We start from the raw sequence: 24,781 nt of genomic DNA on the forward strand, positions 1-24,781 counted from the left end.
CTGATCTTTCATATCTGTCTCTTACCCTGTCCATGTTTGGTAAATTCGGATTTACCTGCGGTATCGCCCTGATGTTTGCCTACACAGCTGAGCTTTACCCGACACCACTCAGGAACACCGCAACAGGGACAACTGGAACGGTTTCCAGAATGGGAAGCTGTATTGCACCGTTTATGTTAAAGGTGCATTATGTAATAAATCTAAAGCAACTAATCATAAAATCCTAATATGTCACAGACTCAGGAATAATGTTCATATAACAAACTGAACTCACCAACAACAACAGTACAGCCAAAATATTTGCACTAAAAAAAATCTTTTGCAGACTGCAAATCATGTTTATGTTTTGAAATCATGTGTTAGAATGTGGCGCCACCTACCGCCGTCTACTAGTCATTGCAGTCAGTAGAGTCTCAGCTGCCGCGCAAGCACGGGTTGCCAGTTACATCAGAAAACGAAACCTAAAAGACCTCGGTATTTTGAATTTGAATGTAGAAAACGTTTTTGGCCACATTCTTACATATGGCACCTTTAAAGATGAGTGAGTACATGGACTTTAAATGCACATATAAAAGAAACAAAAACAGTCTTTTCTCCAATCTAAACGCCCTCTTCTACTTCTACAGAAAACTTTGAACAGATGCAAAAAAGAAAAAGGTATTTTTGCATACTATACTGAACTATAGTAGTGGGCTGATACATTTAATAACACCAGGATACACTTTAACCCCGGATTTCCACTGGACACGTTACAGCCGCGGCACGTCAGCAGCGCGGTTCTGCTTCGACCTCTGCCCAGCGGCAATCCCCACCGGGCGCGTTACAGCAGCGGCGCGGCGCCTTGGGAGCTAGCGGTTTTCACGGAAGATCATGCAATAATCTCGAAGACGCGACTTCCCGCGATAGACTGTGTGTATAAAGGAAACATCAGCAACACAGCTTCTTTTCATTCTCTGATGTGGAAGAACTGTTGATCTAGTGTCATAAATGATTTTATGTTTCCCCACTTCAACAATCTCTCGTCGTACATTATGACTCTCCGAGACGCTCTGATTAATTGCCTGTTGACCTGGCAGCACCGGTCATGATGTAATGTTGATGTGAAGTTGTGATAGGCTGTATGACCTGTATAGTGTGTTTTATTTTGAAAGGGGGGAGGAAATGTTTTACTTTGATTCTGTGTCGGACTTGCTGTCTGGTGCGATCTGCTCTGTTGAGCTTGACGCGACTCAGCAGCGGCAACGGCAAAAATAGAACTGCTACCTATCGATAGCGTGAAGCGTGTGAATGGCAAAACTATCACATGGAGCAGCTCATCAAGACAAACTCTTCTTCTTCTGCTTTCATAATAATAATAATTCATAATAATAATAATAATAACAATAATAATAAAAAAATGGTGTATTATTTCAAAATATAATCATTTTATTTACCTTTTTTTTACTCTATAAATGTGTGATGCTGTACAAATGTATAACATGAACAAACAATCCATTAAAACCACACCACAACATTTTATTTTATTAAATATTCCATGCAAATGTTGTGCTCGGAGGCTTTTAGTACCGCATTTTGACTCAGTTTTACGCTTCTTTTGATCGCGTCTTCTCAAGAGAAACTCACATTTTCCTTCCAGACATTTTAATGACATGTTCTTATGTTCCTCAGCTTCCTTGGTTTGTGTCCCGTAGAGGGGTCCCGCTCGAGTCCCGCTCCTCGTTCAAGAATCCACTGGAAGGACTTTCTTCGTTGTCTGTTTCCGTGAGTGTTTGCGGTGTCTTCTGAACACACCTATATTTAAAAACACACAGACATATAGATATATTATTTAATCTGGCACATCTGGTTCATTAAGATAATAAGAGAATCTTTTAAATGTGCTCATAGTTTAGATGGTGGTTTAACTTTGATCCAGAACTGGTTAAGCCAATGTAACACAATGGCCCCCTACAAATTTATAGTCTGCAGGAAAACCCTGTGCATCTTACCCGGCGAACTTTTGCATGTGAGCGATGGTGTCCGGCAGAGGCATTCCATAGCTCTCAGGCAGCAGGAGGCTCAGCAACGCCGACACGGTTGTGATGCTTCCCATGAAGATGTAAGGCAGTGAAGTCGAATAGGTTCCTGTGGCAGCGCATGAGAAGAAGAGACTTTTTAAGAGACCCCACGTACATCTAGTCCCAATAAATCGTATCAGAAACCAGACTGGACTATTCCATCTGAGTGCTAATTAAGTCTGCTTCCTTTGTGAATAGAGAACGCCGTCTAGTGCATACTGCGTGCAGTTATAATTTACGCTAGCAGAGGGCGCACAACTGGAAATAAACTGGGCATAGCACCACAACTCAGGCAGAGAGGAACAGTGCAGCTACAACCATGGTGCTACTACTTATCAAATGCATCGAACATGCAAAGTTTAAAATGTCCTTGTGACAAAACTCAATCCTGAAGCAAACGCTCAATGTTTCCCCAGATTATTCATTAGGTCATAATATGTGTATCCCATAGACATCTGTGTCATCAAATAACCCCTTTCACACTGGCACGGTCACCTTTAGTGACCCTGGTTCCAAATGGAAATAGAACCCAAACAGGAACCGTGCCAGTGTGAAAGTGCTAAGAGAGCGACTTCAATGTTCAATGATCACAAAATGAATATGTGTGTGGATACAGGGATGCTTACTTAGGTAAATGAAGTATGGAGCAATGATGCTGCCTATTCTGCTGGCCATGGAGCAGGCGCCAAGTGCTGTGTTCCTCAGCACAGTTGGGTAAAGCTCTGCCGTGTAGGCGTACACAAAGGAATAAGCAGCCACCACCGCAAACTTCCCTGTCATCTCAAACATTATGGCAAGAGCGACCTGGTCTGGAAAATAATAAGGTTACATTATGAGCTGTTCGTTAGAACAAGTTAGAGTTCAAAGAACAGGGTTTTTTTGAACGTCATCAGACCTGTTGGTATGAGTTGCGTGAAGAGCAGCAGCGCTCCGCCGGTGAAGAGAGTGGAGGAGACGCTCAGTCGCCTCGAACACCAGCGAAACAGAGCCCACGCCAAGAAGTCGGCCGGCAGCTCCACCAGAGCAGACAGGAAGCAGTTGAAGTACGCGTTGCCGTGAAGGTTCGCCGTGTTCAAGGAAAGGCCAGAGTAGGCGACGGACAGGCTGTTCCTGTGGGGACAGTTTTTTAGAAAGAAGGGTTAGATGTGCAGCATTGTCAGGTATATACAGACTTGTACTACTTATACTTTAAAGCTACAATTTGTCCAATTCTGTAAGACGTTTTTGTGAATCTATGAAAATAGACTGTGTTAGCAACGGGGCACTGACATAGAATATTCTGATATTCTATGCATAATACATAATAATATAAGAATAATATTAGACAACATAAAAGTAACTGCTGTGTAACTGAATATATGTAAACAGACTAAGAACAAGTGTACATCAGTCAAGCAGATTAAAAAAAGCATATTAATTGTCTTTTTGCTGTCCATTACAAGACAGAAAATAATATGAATTGATTGTACAGTTAAAAAGTCCTTAGGACTTTATTTATTTAAGAATAAATGTTACCTTTTTTTGTGACAAACACACTAACCTAACCTGCATCTGTACGTAAAGTGAACACAGGACAAAACACACTGTGCACTTAGATAACTTCTGATTTTTTGGATCTGGAGTCGCAGGCTTCACAGCGTCTGACAGGTCATTATTTGTTGTTTGTGAAAAGAAGGCGGATTTGATGCGTGAACACTGTATATGTGTGTGCAGGGTCACTGTGCTGAATGTGGAGGTCAGAGATAGGACAACGGGGGACTCACCAGACCAGCCACAGCATGAGAGAAGTCCTGCGGATGTTTCGCGACTTTAACAGGTTGCAGATGTTGTACGCCGACTTCTTCTCAGGCTCGCTGTCTTTCTGTGGGGCAGCCGAGCACGTGGAATAACAGACAGACACAGATAGTAGATATGGGACACAAGGTTCATTCTATTCCTCACATGGATTAAGGGGTTATGTTTTTTTCTTTTAACAGGACACTTATTGGCCCTTAGGTTGTTAGAGTTTGAGACCCCTGGGTTATGAGGTTTAGAAAGAGATGTTATTGTTGTTTTAACACAGTCTTGTAATATACTGAAGTGTGAAATACTACTCCTATAAAATTGAGGAAAACACCTTAAAATCCCCACTCTCTTCCCCCAGTAAGTTGTAACAAGACATTTGTGTTCATGCAGTCATATCTCATAGAGTATAAGCACGTTTTCATTGAGTTCTCACCTCTGAAGGATTAAATATGACAGGTGGAGGCTCTATGTTGTTCTTGTGAGCAGCTTCTCTCACTATGGCCTCAGCCTCTTCCACTCTTCCCTGAGAGAGCAGCCACCGAGGAGACTCTGGGATGAACCTGAGAGAGAGGACGGTGAGGAAAAAGAGCAGGGACGGCGCTACACCGGGGCGAGGGGGTGCTATAGCCCTGTCAAAAATCTGTGTAGCCCCAGTTAAGCCCCTCAAGCATTTTATTTTATATTTTATAAAATATATAATATATTTATATATTTTTTTAAATTAAAAAACATTTAAAAAGTTCACAACTAGCCACTCTGTTCAAATCCAATCCCCGCTTGTGTGTTTGAATGGAATAGGTGAGGGTGAGTCGGTAAGGTAACGATGGAGCTTTGACCGCTATCTCACCCGGTCAAGATCCTGTACTCTGGTGGACACAACAAGCGCAGGTTCAAAACCCTCATTTTTATTATCGCTGCTTTGATGGTCAATAATGGACATTACAGTCATGTTTTTGAGCATAGGTTGATGCAAAACAAAATTAGAGAAGTTTTAGTGTAGAAAGAACAGACGAGAGGTCTCATTTGGTAGCATATGTGCCATTTGTATTCATGTACAAAACTACTTTTTTTCCCTTTTTTTTAATATCACTATTAGTTCAATAAAACAGTTTATGGCTTTGTTTCAAAGTTTCAATTGGACTTCTATTATATTTCCCATTCCAAATACGAACGTTGGGACAGGCTGCTGCAAATGGAGACTGGAACGTTTCCCCCAGGGTCCTAATGTCCGTTACAAACGGCCGGAATTGTTTGAGTGTAACACAGGAAGTCCGTTTGAACGGATAGAGCGGCGTTTTTGCTGTAATATCAACTTTTGATGGAGAAATATCAAAGGTAAGAGACATTTGTACTGCAGTTGTTTGGTGAAGCGTTTTCTGTTGTCTTTATTCTTTGTTTTTTGTCTCTCTGGTGCTTTGGTGTAGTTATTTTGAAGTAAATAACCTCAGAATCCATTCGAGGTCTATGTTGTGTGTTCTGACTAAAGTGTCGTACCGTTAGCTCCGGAAATGCAGTGCTGTACATAGTTTGATATGTATAAATTGATTAAAGTTATTGTTTGAGCTGTGTTTGTCACATTTAAAATAGGTTTACAGTCTTGTGGACCATATTCTGCTGTTTAATCACTATATTATTTCATGTTTAGTGCTGTATTCCACTATTATTCACTGTACCCCAGTTGGGTGGCCCTCGGGACACTAAAAAAAGACGCGAATACACACTTATCCACACTCACACACCTACCTACCACCAGAAAGGCAGAGAGAGGAAGCCAGGCACTGAGAGGACACCGAGAAGCATCCTCCAGTCTCTGAAGAAGAAAGCACACAGTGGCAGCAGCATGTAGCCTGCAATGCAGAACAGGTTTGAGCCCACGGTGGCGTATATAGTCCGCGCACGTGGGCTTAAAGTCTCCATTCCTGAATACAAGAGAACAACAATACAAATTTTGTTATAGTCTTTTTTTGTAGTGCCATAAACAAGTATGAAACAGGTGTGGGAATCAGACAGTGATACCTAACACGAATGCAGTCACATAGTTGGAGATGTGTCCCATGCCAACAAAAAAGTGCAACACACAGAACACGACCCACGACTGAGCGAAGACCTGCAGGATTATGCACACACTTGGGAGCGCGATGGCAGTAAACATGACAGTTTTTCTCCCATACCTGGGAAAAGGACACAATAGTAAATTTTTGAACTTTGAATTTTTTTTCAGAACGAGCCAAACCACCATGGACCCAGCAGGAGCTCTCTTTGACACAGATCGTCATGGACTTCACATATTATTGTGTGGTAAGTGGAAAAGAGCTTGCACAAGAAAAACACAAAAGGTCCATAACTGAAACAGAGCACTGGCGCCAAAACCAGCTGACAAAGGGCGAAAGGACGATGGGTACACCCCAGACAGGTCACCAGTGCATCACAGAGCTTTAAGAAGATTTATTGACACAAATTTGACATACGACCCAAAATATCCTCTTCTTTTATTCCACATATTCCTGGTAAAAAACCTGGAACATACAGTGCATAATCCTGAATTCACAGCAGTGTTACAGCTAAAAAGAAATAACACTTTACAGGGCTCAATATTACTTATTGTGACCTTTTCCCTATGATACAAAGTCTCTACAAATGTTAACATCTGAAACATCTAATAGTTGACTGATAGTTTGACATTCCTGATGAGATCGGGAACGAGGGCATGCAGAGGTTGCAAAGGTTAAAGTATATACAAGCAAACTCACGGACGCTTACAGATTAACCTTAGGGTTCATTAACCGTTGGAGCATCACCTGTCAGAGAGCTGGCCTGAAATGATGGAACCAGCGAGAAGTCCACAGAAGAAGATGGAGGTAGTCAGTGGGTTCTTCCACCCATTGTCACACACCAGGTCCCACTGAAGCACACACATTCTCTTATTGTGCAGTATACATATAGTTTTGTTCTTGTTGAGCACTTTATTTGCACGTGGTGGTTACTTTTCTGTGAAGCATTGCTAATAAAGCTTAAATTTAATGGTCGTAGTCCATTCCAACAGATACATAAACGGGCTATAATGAATATTATGCATGTTTAATAAGCAATTTGTATGTCAAAAATCAAAACGAGAGACAAGAAAATGTCAATATGTCAGTGTTTATAGAGAATTTTAAGTCTGTATCACCATGGCAGCAGCTGGGATCTCTGCAGGTGCAAACTACACAAACCTCAGTTATGATAGTAGACGCGTAAACGCTGCGGTCATACTCCCAGCCGTCCAAACAGCCTTCATCTGGCACATTCGTCAAATTGACATCAACGCCGGGCATTAAACCGCTCTCCGAGTACGACAGTATGTCCTCCAGCTTGTATCGGCGGCACTTGCTGGGCACCAGCGCGCCGCTCTCGCCCTCTTCCAGCGGGATGCTGCTGTTCCTCCACGCCGCGGTTAGGTTGGCGTGCGCCGGCAGCGCGCAGCGGTGCGCCGGCGTGTCCGCGACGAACACGATGGCGACGCCGGCGTAGCCGTTGGGGACGACGGTCACGCAGAGGAGAAAGAACACCTGCCGTTGGAAACGGCCCCAGTCTCCGAGGAACGCGGTGTCCGCTTCATAGTCGACCATACTCGTGCGTAAAAGAGTTGACCCAAGACACGGATGAAGGACTTGCAGTGGGTGTTTGAAACGCACTTTTCTTTTTCTCCCCCAAAGCAATTTGCACTTGCTCCAGTATAGACTCAGAGTTAATGTCAAAGATCAAAGCAATGGTCTTTCATTCACTTTACAATCACCAGAGATCTCCAGGCTGTCATCTCAGAACACTTGTGTCCAGTGCCGACTACACACTTTATCTTTCGTGATTCATTTGCTCATTAACTTGGAACCAACCCTTTTTGTCAATGAACAACGCAGTGCCATGAAGGGGGGGGGGGGTTAGATTTGACCTAAACCAACCTTAGACTAAACCTTCTCCCCTCACATCATTTCCAAGTAACAGGTTTATTATGTAGTTTATTATTATGCAGTTATTAACATGTTACGATCCGACAGGTACTGTGCTATTATTTTATTATCTCTTTTTATGGCCTGGATTTTAGTTTAAGTATTGACTCCTTTGTGTGTTATTATGAATGTTGAATCTGCTCTAAACTGATGTTCCATAGTCACATGATCGCTATAACATAGTTTAGTTTAAGCTCCTTATCCACTTTTGAGAGACCTACATTTACCAACTCACCCCCCAATTATGAAGCTAAAGCAGCATGTCAGCGTCTTGACTTCCACTCCAGCCTGAATCCATAAGTCTGGTGGTGGCGAGAGAATCACTCACAGTCACAAGTCGGTGGACTTTGATCAGTTGAGTCTTATTGTCCACATTGATAAAAAAAAAAAAAGACCACAGGAGACTATGCTCTAATCTTGCCACATTAATCACTCGAGATTCACAGCTCAGCATCCTGTACCTCCAACTGAAAGATTCCTTTTCATCTTCATGAAAGGAAGTTGTGATTTGACATGAAGAGCTACCTAAAAGTCTTGCTTTTCTGTACATACGGTCGATTTTAAGGCTTTATTCTAACGTCTGTGTAGCAGCAGCAGCAGACTGGGTTACCACTACGTTTTGGAAATTTAGATGCAAACCTTTAGTTCGTTGCTGCTCAATAAAAGTCACACAATTCAGGATGGAACAGGGAGTCACCTGAAGCTCACCACGGCTCAGTTTGTGTGTGTGCGACACCACTAGGTGTCACACTGCTGCCTCAGGAGGAGGGAGGATGCCTACATGTCAATCAATTTGTCATAAACAAGTCGAGTGGTTAAAGAAAATCAGGCTGAAAATATTTCCTTTTATGTATTTGGGCCACATCTTCCTATTTTTGGATTGTTTGATTTAAGGGAAATCACCTCTCCCCTTTCTGTGAATCTCTTTAGGGTCCTCTGCAGGTCTGTAGTTTGTTTTAGTCTAGTTTATTTATTTCAGTCCCAAATAAAAACTAAAAAATACAAACACAAAATTGTCCAAGTCTTGAATGAAAAGGAGCAGAAAGAAGAGATCTTATTTACTCTGAACCCTTTATCCCAATGAATACATTTACATGGTATATATATATATATATATATATAGTTGTGACTATATATATATATATATACATAAAACAAAATGACAATAACAAATAAAAAATAAAACAAGTAAATAATATATTTAGTCATAGTTCAACACAGCCACTCAATTTCCTGTTAAGACAAAACTTCAAAGGGGAAATTGCAGACTTAACTAGTTTTATCTTAAAGTTAATTTGTTTTTGAGCAGTTTGACAAATAAGTAAATAAAACCGTTTACCTTATTCAACCAATCTAAAGCCCAATATGCAGATTTTTTTTACAACATATACTTGTCCCTGTCGTGTGGCTCAAGAGAGAGAGAGTCCTAATGCTACTTAGCCATAGTTAGTAGTGTTAGAGTAGTGGCACGTGCACTTCTTTGGTACAAGTGTATCAAATGGAGAGAAAATCCTCTCGCTCTATTTGTGCAGGGGCTCCAGGGTTACGATGATGAATCAATCTTGAGCGCTTTTTGATCATTCTGCTTTGTCGTTAATCAAATCAGAGAGTGATTAAGTGATAAGTGGTGTCCCATTTACCAATAGTTCTCCCGTCTTCTTATAAAATGAGACCCTTAGTATCTGCGAGTCTTACTCTTCAGTCACTGTGAAGGTGATTTCTCCCAGGAAGGAAGTTTAAGCACTAGAGCAGGGGTTCTCAAAGTTTTGATACCTGAGGGCCAATTTAGAAACCCAACATTGGACTGAGGGCAGACCAAAGGAAAAAAAACAAAAAAAAAACAGAAAGAAATCCCATTTGTAATAATTTTAATGACCAGATTGTAGTTCTACAGTTTAGCGTTAAGTAATATAAGTGTGTATATATAATTTTAATAATTTTTTTTTTTTTATACAGGTGCACCCATTCACAAACTATTTCCAGAAAAATGTATACCACAAATCTATAAATAAATACAGAAATAAACAAACAAATTGATTGATAAAGCGGTGAATAAATAGGAATAATTCCAGAAATAACTAAAATAATCAATAATTTCTTTTTCTGTTTAAATTATATATTTCCACATTTTTAAGATTTAAGTCAGAATTTTGACTTTTGAATAGTTTTGATTCAAAACATTTTTTTTTGTTTAGACCAATAGTGACATGTAATTTGTAATAATTTGGTAATCTCAAATCTACAATAAAAGCCCAGTTTCCATTTCCACGTGGAGGCCCCTGATGTCACTGCAGTGACACCTTTTCACCCTGAAGCTCTGACTGAAATAAAAGTGAAAGTGTTTCAGTGTTTGACACTGACTGCATGGACGTGGACTTCTTTGTTCAAATCAGCCACCGTTGGTCATATTTGTGGTCGGATTATCTTCTAACACACGTCTGCCTTCACATGGATTAATTCATGTGGTTTGACGCACAAGATAAGGTTGGTTTTCCCTCTCTGTTGTTGACTTTAAAGTAGTAAAGTGTTGTGTTATTTTATGATAACAGGCCCAACGACTCCACCATAAATGTGTGTTTTGTGTACGATAGTTATCATTCGCAGTGATTTCAAATAACATCTTATTTATTTATTTATTTAAATGATTTCAGTGTCTCCTGTTAAAGGAGGAAGTCCTTTACACTATGTTACAACAGGGTTTACTGAATTTGAATTTGAATATATTGTTCTCTGTGTTTTGGTTTTTTAAAAAGGAGAGACTGAGCTAAGTTCAAAATGCATACTTAAGTCATTTAGTATACAGATAGTAGTATATATTTATTTATTTAGTATGTAAATAAATCTACTTTATTGTTAACTTTAAAATGTTCCTGTGGGAGGATTATGTTTGTATGTATTGTCTTTGAATGACACTAACTTAATTTTGTTTTGTTTTTATAACGTATTTTTATTTTTCAAATTTTTACTGAATTTAATTTTTTATTGATGTTTATTTTATTTATTCTTTTAATCTAACTTTTGTTTCTTTTCTTCTTTTATTACAGCTATGATCAGAACATCAGATTCCATCACTGAACACCAGATGTCGCCATTGGCCACAGGGTTTTGGAGCAGAAGCTGAATCGCCCACAAACCAGTAGATGGCGCCAGGATACAACACAACACATGGACCATGGCTCTTTTCATGGTGGTAAATGGGTAAATACTCCCCACCTTTCCCCACCAATAATCTGTTGGTGGGGAAAAGGGAAGTGTTGGTGTTGTGGTTTTGTTATTTGCTCATATTGAAACTTGTCGTTTCTTTTTTTTTAATATACATAAAGAACCACAATGACACAGCTGGATATAGTGTTAGTGGAATAACAAGAGTGCATTTTCTTATCTGGAGCAGTGGTATTTGCTGGCTAAACCAAACCAGGCAGAGATAACAACAACAATTTGACCATCATCAGACCAAACAAGTGGAGTTTCACTGCAACACAAAAGACTTCAGAATCTAGTGCACAGAAAGACACGAAGGTGACTGATGGCTGCACTGCTTATCAGTTATGATCAGTTGCCTGGGAGAGAGAGATAACAAAGGTGGGACAGTAAATAAAAAAAGAAAAAGGCTGCCATGGTTTCACACGATGACAAATGGATAAGAGACAAGAAAAAATAGGCAAACAGTGTCGTCTGTTCAGGTCTGATCTCGTCTATGCTGTTGTTTTTTATTATTTAATAGTTGTTTCACGTGGCCTTTTTGAGGGCCTGTAAATTTCTGCACCTTTACTTTATTACACACTCTTTATATTCCGTCGTTGATATTCAGTTTTATATCCGAATTCGTCTCGGTCCCTTTTTGCACTATTTGTGTCGATATCTTGACCAGGACTCCCTGGAAGAAGAGGTATTTATCTCAATGGGACCTTGTTGGCTTATAAAAATAGGAAAATACAAATACTTTGCATACAAGCGGTAAAACAACCTATTTTGTCCTATTTTATTGCACAAGATACCACTGAGGTCATAAGGTGACCTGTGTGTATAGTAGCTTTACTGTGTTGGTGTCATCATTGAGGGCCCTTTTCAGTAAAATCAGTAAATATAAATTAGGCTATGATGTGAATTACACCCTTTGCAAACATAATCTGGGATGTTTCATCACTCCTGTGTTTTCATTCAAACACTGCCACTGCCAGTGAAAATATTCCACTGAATCTGAGTAGGAGTTCTCAACTCTGGAGGTGATTTTCTCAGAAATGCCTTGGTGGGTCTCACATGAGAGGCGCCATCTCCTGGTCAGAAGCTGGAACTGCATGTCAGAGCTTTCCTTCCAGTCACGTGATTTAGAAGAAGTCGAGCCGCCAGTTTTAGAGCATGTCACACTGTGAGGCAAGATCTGAGCAGAGCAGTGAGGCTGAGAAGCCCCTGACTCAGCTGATTGCATCATGTGTTGTATTTGTCTGCTCTGAATCTTTTAGAAGTGGTTTATTCTATCTAAATGACTTTAATTCAGATTAAAATTAACATGTGGTGGCTTAAGTACGTTCACCTTGAAACTTAGGAAGCACAGAGAATATTGTATTGAGAGTCTTGGAAGGTGTTAGGTGTTGGCATGCAGAGAGTGTTTTGACCTTAACAATGAGGATGTACAGTAAAAATAAACATAATTAAACAGGGGGGAGTTCACCTGTAGCTCAGATCAGATTAGCAGCCACCATAAAAGCAGCCAAAGCACAAAGAAGCACTTGCATTCATAAATAAATAAAACTGCTAAAGCCGGTGGAGCTGAAGTGCATATTTGGCCTTGATGGTGCTTTGTTGTCTGTTTGTCTTCCGGTTTTGTTGTTTTGTTATTTTTATCAGTGTTGGTACGTTCCATGTCACCTCACACTGGCCTTTTCTGACATTTTATGGACCAGATGAATCGAGAAAATCATGGTTAGTTGCAGCCCTTACCTCATGTACAGTCCAAAAATCACTATATAGCTTAGATACTCGTGTTTTCATTGTGTGATTTTCACCCAAAGGCAGTCGGGGAACAATAGGAAGTCATAAATCCTGACTATTTTGTCATGACATTAGCAGCTTCAAACTGCGTGATATAAGAGATTATTCCAAAACTATCTGTGTGTGTGTGTGTGTGTGTGTGTTGTGTGTGTGTGTGTGTGTGTGTGTGTGTGTGTGTGTGTGTGTGAAGGGCGTCTATCATGAAGTCACATGATGTTTGTTACCTGTGAATCAAAATGTTATGATGTCAGATCCCATGTGGTTCTTAGTGCCTGATGGCAAACCAACTGCTTGTTTTGCTACTCCTGTGTGTGGTGATATCGGCGTTGTGCCAATCCCGCCCGCCCTCAGTGTGTGTGTGTGTGTGTTTATAAGATAGAGAAAGAGGTTCTGGTCTTTCCGGTAAATCAGCCAAGTCAAAGAAACTGTCTCTGCTCTTTTTTGTGCTCCTTTAACTTGCCACATACTTTACCTCTTGCCAACCACCCCCCTCCCCCCCGCACAAGCCACAGCCTACGAGCCCGGCAAAGCTGTGTGGCTCTTTGATACAGAAGGCAAACACAAACATGGCTTTGGTCTTTCCTGAAAGTCAGCTGACTTATTTTCTCTCTCACACACACAGAGAGACACCCACACACACATACACTGACCCTGTAATGTTTGGATTGTATTTATTTTTTCTGCTCAAGGAAGTAACACAGCTAAATAGAATGTTATTACAGTAAATATATTTACATTATTTAACAAAATCACAGAGTGATACCTACCTAATCCATCCTACCTACCTAACCTACCTACAGCACAGAAACATTGCCTTGGTCTTTCCTGAAAGTCAGCTGACTCTCTCACACATAGAGACGCACACTCTCTGCCCACATTTATCACACACGCACGCATGCACGCACGCGCACACACACACACACACACACACACACACACTAATCCTGTAATGTTTGGATTGTATTTTTATTTTCTGCTCAAGGAAGTGTCACAGCTAAAAAGAAAGTTATTCCATTAAGCACGTGTACATTATAGTGGCTACTGCAACATTAACTATTCATTTAGATTTGTTTTGATTACTGTAGTAAAGTCATGTCTAAAGAACATTATTATATCAGGTGAGGCATAACGTTACATGAGTCGGACAACCAAAGAACAAAAACCTTACTTTACATTTACAACATATTAAAGGTCAGCACAAGGCTGATATGGTTTTGATCTATTTTATATTTACTTACACTGTCCGATAAATCATCGCAGCTTTGCCCATTCATTAGTCAATCATTACAGACGGCGCCGTAAAAACGTGATATATATATATAAAATATTCAGACTTTGCAGAATATGAAACAACAATTTATTTATCATGCAAAAGATTTAGAGATCACCTTTTCAGTCTCTTCAGAGCACTGGGAATCCAACTCTTATTGACAGCAGTATGAACATGTAATCCAGTTTTAAACCTCACTGAACCTTTAGAGCAGGGGTTCTCAAAGTTTTGATACCTGAGGGCCAATTTAGGAACCCAACATTGGAACGAGGGCCACCAAAGGAAAATAAAACAGAAAAAAAACACAAAGAAATAATCATTTTAATGACCAGATCGCAGTTCTACAGTTCAGCGTTAAGTAATATAAGCCTTAATATAAAGTAATTTAAGCGTTAATATAATATTTACTGGGTAATTACCCAGTATTTTGGCTTTTGTTCTTACCTTCTAATTACAGGTTAATACCAAGTAACACATTTCTTGTTACCATATATCTACTGGGTAAATAGCTAGTGATTGGGGGCTGTAGCTACCTGCTTATTACCAGCTTATAACCCAATAATACACTAAAATTCACCATATAGAAACCAGGTATATACCCAGTATTTTTGTTTACACGTATTGGTCTGTATCCAGTAATGTCCAATAAACATTTAACAAGCTTAGTTGCTCCTGGATTAAAACTATCAACTGTAATTCATTGCGGGCCGCCAGAAAGGTTTCTGCGGGCCGCCATTAGCCCGCGGGTCCGCACTTTGAGAACCAATGCTTTAGAGACTGCACAAAGCCTCAGTTCTTTATATGCTCGTAAAACTTCACCTCATAGTCTGTGTGTGTGTGTGTGTGCATGCGTGTGTGTGTGTGTGCTTGAGAAATGTTTTATATGTGAGTAGATTCAGAAACATTAGGACACTGTACGAGGCCAATAAAAGCTAAAAATGTGTAATTCAAGTCTTTATTTAACACATGAAAGGACGAAAGAAAGTATTTTTACTGACTGAAGTTCATTCAATTTGATAAAGGACTTCTAATTTGCACCGTACACAGTTTCAGGTTGCATTTCCTCATATTCCCAAGCCTGTGTGGTTATGTCCATCATTATCAGTTAATGCTCCTCATATTATATGAGAAAACACATTCAGCAGTCGTTTAAAGCCTTTAAATGGTCACATTTTCCCAACTCCTAAAACCTTTCCATGATATTAGATGGCAATTTTCATACACTTGCATTTAGGTTTAAGTGTCTCTGAAAATCGGGTTTTCCTATCTTTTAAAGTCACATTTAATCATTCACACTCACATATCGTTCACTCTGTAGTATTAAGTGATTATTTCAAATGTTGAAACTTCAAATGTCAAATGCTCAGGATGCTCAAAAAAGACCACATCACTTCCATCCAGCTGTGGTGTTTCCAGTAAATCAGGTGGCCGGTTAATGTTTTATGTCACTGTCCCCTCCTTATCTGCATATCTGTGTGAGACACAGAATCCATCCTATGAATATGATTCAATCTAATCTGCTCGTTTAGTCCTTAAATCACCGTATTATTATATGAGTGGTTACAGATTGACATTTATTGACCATGGGCAATTCTTGGGCTTCTTGTGCCTCGAGTGTGGAGTGTGTGTGTGTGTGTGTTCGGTGTGTGCTTCAATGAGCTGTCACTACCTCCTGGTATGAGTCAGTCTGAAACTAGTGTGTAACTGCTGGAAATTATTTCTGGCGTGGTGTTTGATACAGTAACGATTAGCACAGCAGTTAGCTGAGTCAACACAAGGCTGAAATAAATCATAGGTCCATGGTTTATTCAAGGGTGTGGATTTTGTGTGTATTGCTCGTCCTTCAATCCTGAGAGTTCATGAAATGATCTATCTACCTATTTTTCTATCTAATCTATGCTACCTAACTTCTTAGTACCTACATATCTACATCCATCGATCTACCTACCTTCCTAATCTATCCTAACTACCAACCTACCTACTTAACGTCATTCCTTCCTTCCTACATATCTACCTACCTACTTAACTACCTAATCTATCCTACCTACCTACTTACTTTCTTACTTACCTACCTACTTAACTACCTAATCTATCCTACCTAACTACCTTCCTATCAACCTAACTTCCTACCTACCTATCTTCAGCCATCTACCTTCCTTCCTAATCTATCCTACCTACCTACTTACCATACCTACTTAACTACCTACCTACCTACCTACCTGACTTCCTTCCTACTTACCTATCTACATCCATCCATTCTCTGCATTGTTTCGGATGCACTTTCTTAGCGTTGTGAATTCGTTCTTTACTTTTCCGTGGCCTAAAGGATAGTAAATAGTGTTTCTGCCACTGTGACGCTAACACTGTGACATCATCATAACCACAAAAGTGGTCTATTTTGGCTTTAAAGCAGTGGTGGTTTTGTGTGAAATGTACTCTAAAATGAAGTTCAACAGCACCTGATGTCATTTAGGATAAAGAACATGGATTTTCTTCAACCAGAGCCCATATTTCAGTCCACGTGGTGACAACAGTGTCACAGTCAGAAAACACCAAGGGAAATACCAGGTGGACTTGTTGTTGCCGTGCTGGTTGTTGCAGTGTGTGTCTCTGAAACGCTTCAGGGGAAGTAACCGTGCATTTATAATTCTACGGTTTCACAACACAGAAGAAGAAGAAGTCCTGCTCCTTTTTATTATTTGTTGTCTAAAGTGACTCAGGGTGTTGTGTTTTAATAAGTGAGCACGAGTCTCGTGAAGTGCTTATACTTTAGTGGAAAGCACCAGAGATACCGTGCTCTGATTCCCTGTTACACATACACACACACACGCAGACACACTTTCTTTGCGGCTTTTCATGCTGGGTGTGTTTGCTCATCTACACAGGATGGAGTGGTTTTGAACTCTGGGTTTGGTGTCTCTACCTGAGCACCGCCTTCCAGCCACGATATAATTTTTTCGAATTCTTATTGAATTATTTTAAAGCTTCAGTTTAGCCAAAACATCCTATCCTATATACACAACAATGGGCTCAGCCATTTGTTGGTTGTGTTTACCCACAATGCCTTGCGTTGTAGTACGCATCCTGTTATTTGGTTCTCTTGAAAAACCGAGCAAACGAACTAGGATTGTCTCAGAGAACCAGAGTGAATACCTTAACCTAAAGCGTAGCTGCCATCTTGCTTTGCAGCACAAAAACAAAGCCAAAATTTTAGATTTATAACTTTTGTGTTTTTGTGTTTGTTGTTTTTGTATAATCCACATATGGACTCTGAATTATTACAGTGCAACTGTATATTTATCGCCACTTTCCAGCTGAACTTTGATCGAGCGATCGCGCTGTGGATGTACTGGCGCTCGCTGACCTCTGATAACATTGAACATTATGCGATGAACACGAATGGCGTGAAATCAAATTGTTCTGTTAGTCAAATTAGTAAAAGAAATGTAAAATTTGGCATAAACATAATACTGGAAAACACAACTTTTACATATAACACCATAGAACATTAATATTTCATGGAAAAAATGTGTCTTTACAGGGCAAAAATGGAGAATTAAGGATATAAAATATGTCTTAGTAATATAATCTTTATCTAGGAGCTAGAGTTAATATTGACTGAAGACGATAAATTGTGCAACACAATGATTCAACAGAATAAAGACTTCTTGCAAAGACAATTTAACATTCTAGCTTCAGCCTTCATTATAGGACAGTGTATAAAGACTATTCCTCTAAATACAAACAAATACTTTGTCCCTCTTTGGTCATTGCAGGTTTTAATTTCAAAGTTGTATTTTATATGTAAATCTACTACATCTTTGACCTCAGATGTCATTTTTTTGTAGTAATGTGCGCTTAATTGTTTTGAATGATAAAATCAAAACTTTCTTTCTGTATTATAATATTTGTATTATTGTCTATGTTCATGTTTTTATTTCAAGCATTTGTATTTGCATGGAGATATTATGTCACATGATGTGAAATAAACTAGAATTAAGACAACATGGTCTGTGTCGTGTGTGGTTTGTTTTCCTTTTTTTCTTGTTTTTTTTTTTCAATTGTTTTTTCCAAAGACAGTATTGACCCCCATGTTTATTAAAAGAATTAAGTCCCTTTGTTGTCATTTTTAATCACCGATTGAAAGGTAATCTGCACCTGCATCAACCTAACCTAACTGGTTTGACCGAGTCAGTGTGCAATTTTTATTTATTTAGTTTCCGCCTTTCACTATTTATCTGCTTTTTTGTTTTATACTTGTTTAACTATATGAAGAGCTGCTGGACAATGTGAATTTCCCTCCATGGGGAATCAATAAAGTATATATCTATCTCTCGTGGGACAGATTAAATATAAGTTAATAAGTATTGCTCAAAGATGACAAGAATAAATAATGTAAATAAAGACCATTGTGTCCCGTTTATAGCAATCACTTATTGTTTGAATGCCACTGCCTATCTTAGGTTTATCATTTTCAAATGGCAACTTTAACAATATAACACCTTTTTTTTAACTTATTTAATGGAAATAAATGAGTTAAGTTCAGTTTTGGCAGCGTGAATGTGAACCTTCAGCAAATACAGAACAGTGGAATCTACAGTATTCCCCTAAAGACCCATGGTCGATTTAAAAGAAGTCAGAAATTGCTTAGTCGTCTAATGTTGTGCAATAAAATCTTACTTCCTTAAAATCTGTAGGAATTACACGGGGAAACCCAGACAATGAGAGGGGAATAAAAACAAAAATTTAAACTTATTTGCCTTCAAACGAGAGCCTCAGGGTTAAATAAGTAATAAAAAGTCATATTTATCCATATATTATTTTTTAAAATAGACTTTATTTTATAAAAACACACAGACAAAAACAACTATTTACAGAAATCCAAATGCAGGATTATATTCTTTTACCAGAAAGTTGAGATGTTTGTTTGATTAAGTAGATTTGAACAAAACGCCTTAATCGTCCCCATAAACTAACAATAGCCCGTGCCCTCACTAACGGATGAAAAATGGATTATTGGACAGTCACCAACACTTCAGATGTTAAGTGAGCTGATATAGCATTCACAAATTAATAGCTGCATATGAAAAGCAATGAGTCAGGAAAACCAGAGCAAAAGAACAACAGCCAGTGCACTTCACGTCATCTCTTCATATTCACATTGGAACCCCAACTGTTTGACACTTGGGGTTCCAAGTGTCAAACAGTTGCAGTGTTGTTGTTGTTGAGCTTATGTTGTGTGTGTGTGGACACCGCCTGTTACAGCCTGGAGTGGATGGTGGAGGACGGCGGTCAGGAAAGAGCTTCTAAATGTCCAAAAAAGTCTCTAAAGCATTGTCCTGTTTCTGTCCTCCCAGAGACGCTCAGAACATGGGGATCCTGTGGTCGTGAAAGCACGCCCAGTCGTCTGCGGGGTGTACGAAGTTCGAGTCCAGCGTTGTGTATTGTCGCAATTCGTCTAGTTCGTCGACTGCGAAAAGAAACAAAGGAAGTGTTAAAGAAAGCAGATGCAAATGTTTTTGGCCCCTTATGAGGACTCAACGTCAGGATATCTCACGGTTTGATTCAAATATCCAGATATTCCCGAGGACATCTATTTATATTTGTTATTCCGATTGGAGCGCTAATTTCAGCTAAAGCTGTCGTTATTTACACGCCACACAGACATCACAAGAAACCAGTTTGCGGGGCAACAACAAGTGATGTTTACCTGAGGAAGATTCGCTCCACTGGCCGCCTGGACTCGTGCACGGTTCATTGTTCAGGAACCCCATGCCTTCATCACTGCTTGACTCCCAGTGTAGCTCGTTCTCCAGTTGCTGACAAATCTGAAAGAGCAACACTGGACTGAGTACAGCTACAGATTTGTATTTGTATTACTACTTTGACAACTACACAAACCAAGCAAGCAGAAATGAACAAACATGGGTATTCCTGTCAATGAATAGTGCATGCATGTTAAGACAACAAGAACAAAAACCTACGCTTACCTTAATCACATCATCAACGTCGTTAAAGTCGGTTTCTGGAGGATCACATGAAAGAAGGACAGAGAAAGAGGAGGGCACGTGAGTTTGAGTTGTCCTCATCTGACCTGGGCAAAAATGTGTGTGTGCGTGTGTGTGTTGCTGTCTTACCAGGAATGTGAGCTGGTGAAACTTGAAATCTTTGATAGAAGTTGTGAGAGAAGCTCCCGGGCCCGTCGTCCACGATCTCCGTGGGGACATCAGTTGAAGGAAAAAGCAATAAATCTGCAAGGAAACCAGAGAAGTGGGTGAATTCCTTTGCACTCAATGCCACACGAGGTGCTGCTACGTTGATTCTTTATCTGCTCACTATAATCTACACGTGTGGTCAGGTCTCTTCCTCACCTTCCTGCTCTGTGTGTACAGTGCTGTCGACTGTGCTTTCCTGCGTGGACTCCTCTGAGAGCGACGAGTCACTCAACGGGGACTGAGTGTCACTGTAGTCGGTGTCTTCCTGCATCTTGATCGCCGAAGTCTGCGGGGACAGAAATGTGTAAATTCTATGAGATAAAACGAACGAATGAATGAAGAGTGCACCATCGAGGTGTCAAAAAAAAGTCTGACAAATGTGTTTACCTTCTTGCGTGACTTCGCTTCCTTTGCTTCTTTGCGGCGTTTCGGCGTGGCCGGCAGCATCTTGAAGATGCGCATGGCCTGGTGGCCTTTGTGGACGCTCCTGTTCTTCACCTCTTCAATGTCAGGCAGTGAGTTCAAGGCACAGCGGAAGTTGGCTTTCCATGTCTTTGGGTCGCAGGCCTGGCCCTCGATGTATTTCCCTGCAACACAGATAGAGATTTAGTTTCACAACAAAGAGCACTGCGTGTGTGTGTGTGTGTGTGTGTGTGTGTTGACGATTGCTCACCTGTGTGAAGGGCCCACAGTTTGAAGAGACACGCGTCCTTGTCCATCTCCCAGCCGTGTCGCGCCGCATGCTTCCAGGGGATTGAGAACATGGTCTTTTCCTGAAGAAAGAGCCACAGTGCGAGGTCAGACACACACACACACCAAGATTTTAGAGGTAAAAGCACTTCTAAATTATAATTATAATGTTTTAGCCTTGCAGCTATCACTTCCCTTGTGTAATAATAATAATAATAGTAAACTGCTATTTCTCTCTGTTTGCTCAGTGTGTGTGTGTGGCTGCAGGGAAAGGATCCTCCTCTCACCTTATCCACCCAAGTCAGACCCGAGACAGTGGTGGACTCGATCATCTTCTCCAGCCATGGCCTCATCCTCATCCTTGACACAGGCATGTTTGAGTCTATATAAATAAAAACAGCAGAGAGGAGATTTAGACAAACAAAGAATGACATTGCTGTGCGTGTGTGTGTGTGTGATAAAGTAACAGCGGATGCACACTTCGCTTTAATTTACTGCTGCTCTGTTCTGCAAAAGAGGGTGAGAAAAGTTCACCAGCAGGGCACGCAGGGGGGCGGGGAGCATGAGGGGGGCGTTTGTGCGGAGGAGTCAATGCATGCATGAGGCTACAGTTTAGAAAAAAAAAAGTTTCCTAGTTAAATTATATTGTCGTTGTGCACTCAAAAGAAGAAATAAGAAATAAATCGTCGTGGAAGTTCATTCGCACGCGGACGAGAGGCATTTTGGTGGAGGCGCGCGCAAATCTTCACACCTGCACTGCTTCTGTCAATACAGGAAACACGCATGCTCTTAAGGTCACCGACAACTATTTATATATACATAAATATATTTGTTTTTATCGACTAAAACACACAACTCAAAGATTAACTCGACCATGCACTCGTGCGTAAAAGCAATACGCACGAGACACCGAGGCACCAAATGTCAGACTTCCAAAATATTTATCCACATGTTGGATCCGCAACAAAACAATCTATCTGTTTTGAAAATATTTAATATCAAACCACTTACAGGCTTTGCTTCTTTTATCCGTGAGAGGAAATGCAAAGTGGAAAAAGAAATAGTCCGTATATGAGGCTAAGTTTCTCCCAGAGTTGTCTTCTTCTCTTTGTCTCTTATTCTTCCACTCAAAGACTCATCAGACTCTGAAGTGTATGCTCTGTGACTGATAACTGCGTTTTTATAGACCTGCTGCTGCTGCGCCGGGTTTTCCCCGGCAGAGCAGAGACAGACTGAGGCGGGGACACTGTAAAAAAACATGATTCACACTCATCTCCACTCAAAATCCACATTTCTCTGCTGTACTTTAATGTATTTTTATACTATAACACATTTAAAAGTCTGCACCACTGATAGATCATTTAGTGTTTGAGTGGTATTAAAAGGAAGGGTGAATATAATTTGTTATGGAAGATAAATTTAACATGAACAGATGCTGTTTTTACAGTGCGCTTCTCGCGCATGCGCCCTCTCGGATCCTCAGTTCAGCAGCAAAGCCGTTTCCGAGAAATCATGCTGCTGAGCGCAAGGAGGAAGCTGACAATAATAATGAGTGAATAAGGCGGCACTTATCTGCACGTACACTTGTTAATGACTGTCACTCTCTCTATCTCTTTACATGTTAATCTGGAGAGATTATTGCACACTAATGCTGAATATTTGCACCTGGTTATGGGATAATAAAGCATGGCAGCAGGGGCTCCACAGGTTAGGAGGGTTCCTAAGAGGAGACCCTCAAAAACAGAGCATTATTATCATTCTTGATATCATAATTATCATCATAACAGTGCAATTCATTCATTCATTCATTCATTCATTCTCAGCTGACATAGGCGTGAAAGGTCACAGGGGTCAACATGCACAGACAAACTCAATTTAATTGAATCCCCAATATGCATGTTTTTGGACTGTGGGAGGAAGATGGAGAACCCACGTGTGTGCACATGAGGAGAACATGCAATTCTCGTTGTGAGGGAATAATACTGTCACTGTGTGACCCCAACAGTGCACTTGTTTTCTTTAAAAATCAGTTTATTCCCCAAAAAATCTAAAAGAATATGCTTTTAATTCGCCTCTGATCACTTGTGTTATACACAGTTAAGAAATACTTTGCATTAGTGAGTTTCATTCCCCAATTGTCTGCATCCCCCAGCTGCAACTTTGTGGTTTAATAAAATAAAACATAATATATCTATACATGGGTAGTAATGTGCTTTAGTATCAGTAGCAGTGGTGCACATCAACATTCTCATAAATAGAGAGCAGCGGCCAAGTCACGCGTCATCTGGCAAAGTTCATCCACAGGCCCGGCCCGGCATGATAAACACGCAGAGGGAGCAGCCCTTTAGTATAAAATGCAACTCTACTCTGAAGTCAGGCATTTACAAGAAATGATGTAGTAAATTCAGCCGCCGGTGGGGGGCGCTGTGTTGCAGGATCACATGTAGGCCACTCAGTCTCGGTGAGTGTGTGTGGAGTTTGGAGCTGGAGCAGCAGAAACAGAGGTGCGTCACTGCTCGACAGCATGGACTACAGCCGCGTGGGCTCAGTGTGTGACAGGTGGGTTAAAGTTGTAACACACCATGTACACAAATACACAGAAAATGTGCGCGTAAAACTGCAAAATGGCACTTGTGTTTCATTCCCACATTTTGCAGCCTCCTGTTTATGTAATACATGGCAAAAACAGGCCCCACGTGGCTCGCTCACTCGTGGGAATGTGGGAAACCCCACATCTGTGTCGTTGTCGCTGCTGCTGCTGTCCTTATTAGGGGTTTCCCGTGTGGCGCTGTCTTTGCGCGCCCTCACCAGTGCGCGCCGCGCGCGTGTGTTGTTGCTCCTGGAGTGGCAGGGAGTTTCTCTGCGGAGTTTTCAGCCTGTGGGATTTTCCGCTGACTAAAGACAGAAAGCTGGATTTGTAGGGGAAAAATAGTTGCGTTTTCCTGACGTGTTGGTGTGTTTGTTTGCACCATTCAGTTCAGGCTTGTTTGGCACGAGAGAGAAACGTGAGGAATTCAGACAGAGGCTGAGGCAAACCAGGTGCAACTGTGTAGGAGTAGGATGTGTTCTCAGTGGTTCAGCATTGGTTTCCTTTCAAACTCAATATCCGACAAATGTGGCACAATATATACAGATATTTGGATGTGGAGACGATTAAAATAAACTTTTATAAACAAAGATCTTTTCTGTAATAAATGGTTGTATCCATTTTACACTTTAACCTCTTCATCCCTGCTTTAAAATTGCCCATAATATCTTTATTCACAAGCAATCCCAGTGTGAAAATTCCATCAGAAGTGGAGTAAATATTGGTTGTAAAGTGATGAAAATTGGAACTGTACTTGTGGCTGATTCTCCGGTGACATACATTGTGTTTGTTGAATATGAATGTGCCTTTTTTAGGAGCTTTTAGTGCTTAGACGTGGCTTTTAGACACGTTTGTTGCTACGCGCTATGACGCTGGTACTAAAAAGTAATAACGACACATTTAACATACAAAAGAAGTTGCTTTAAAGCTGTTGTGACTTCTATGTAAACAGATATATCACCTGTCAACTGATGGGAAAGTGCTAAAGTATACCTCAGTTTGGACGTGCCTGCCTTAAACATAGTGTGCACAATAGGTGGACTTTTAATTTTCATCCCCTGTCCTTCCAAATATTTGTGCACGCCACTGCAAATGACTTTTTTTGTATATCCATCCATCCATTATCTACCGCTTTATCCTCCACCAGAGGGTCACGGGGGGTGCTGTGCCTATCTCAGCTGACATTGGGCAATAGGCGG

General features: G+C 40.5%; 2 protein-coding genes across 2 annotated transcripts; both read right to left on the bottom strand.

Annotated features, from left to right (window-relative positions):
* Positions 1-1,664: 1,664 nt before the first annotated feature.
* LOC310944667 (organic cation/carnitine transporter 2-like) lies at positions 1,665-7,450 on the bottom strand (the record flags this gene model as incomplete). The annotated part of the gene is made up of 10 exons (XM_083910474.1): positions 1,665-1,791; positions 1,989-2,124; positions 2,684-2,866; positions 2,953-3,167; positions 3,821-3,918; positions 4,276-4,402; positions 5,590-5,761; positions 5,859-6,013; positions 6,641-6,744; positions 7,055-7,450. 10 exons carry the CDS (start codon positions 7,448-7,450, stop codon positions 1,665-1,667), a joined length of 1,713 nt encoding a protein of 570 aa, XP_083766600.1.
* Positions 7,451-18,924: 11,474 nt separating this feature from the next.
* On the bottom strand, positions 18,925-22,139 carry irf1b (interferon regulatory factor 1b). Its single transcript, XM_083910804.1, has 9 exons — positions 22,007-22,139; positions 21,283-21,377; positions 20,979-21,078; positions 20,693-20,892; positions 20,462-20,591; positions 20,228-20,341; positions 20,081-20,115; positions 19,801-19,918; positions 18,925-19,560 (listed from the first exon to the last, which is right to left on the bottom strand). The coding sequence occupies exons 2-9, from the start codon at positions 21,367-21,369 to the stop codon at positions 19,454-19,456; spliced, it is 891 nt and encodes a 296-aa protein (XP_083766930.1). The 5' UTR covers positions 21,370-21,377; positions 22,007-22,139; the 3' UTR covers positions 18,925-19,453.
* Positions 22,140-24,781: the final 2,642 nt, after the last annotated feature.

The sequence above is a fragment of the Microchirus variegatus genome, assembly GCF_963457635.1.
Source record: "Microchirus variegatus genome assembly, chromosome: 2".
Classification (NCBI taxonomy): Eukaryota; Metazoa; Chordata; class Actinopteri; order Pleuronectiformes; family Soleidae; genus Microchirus; species Microchirus variegatus.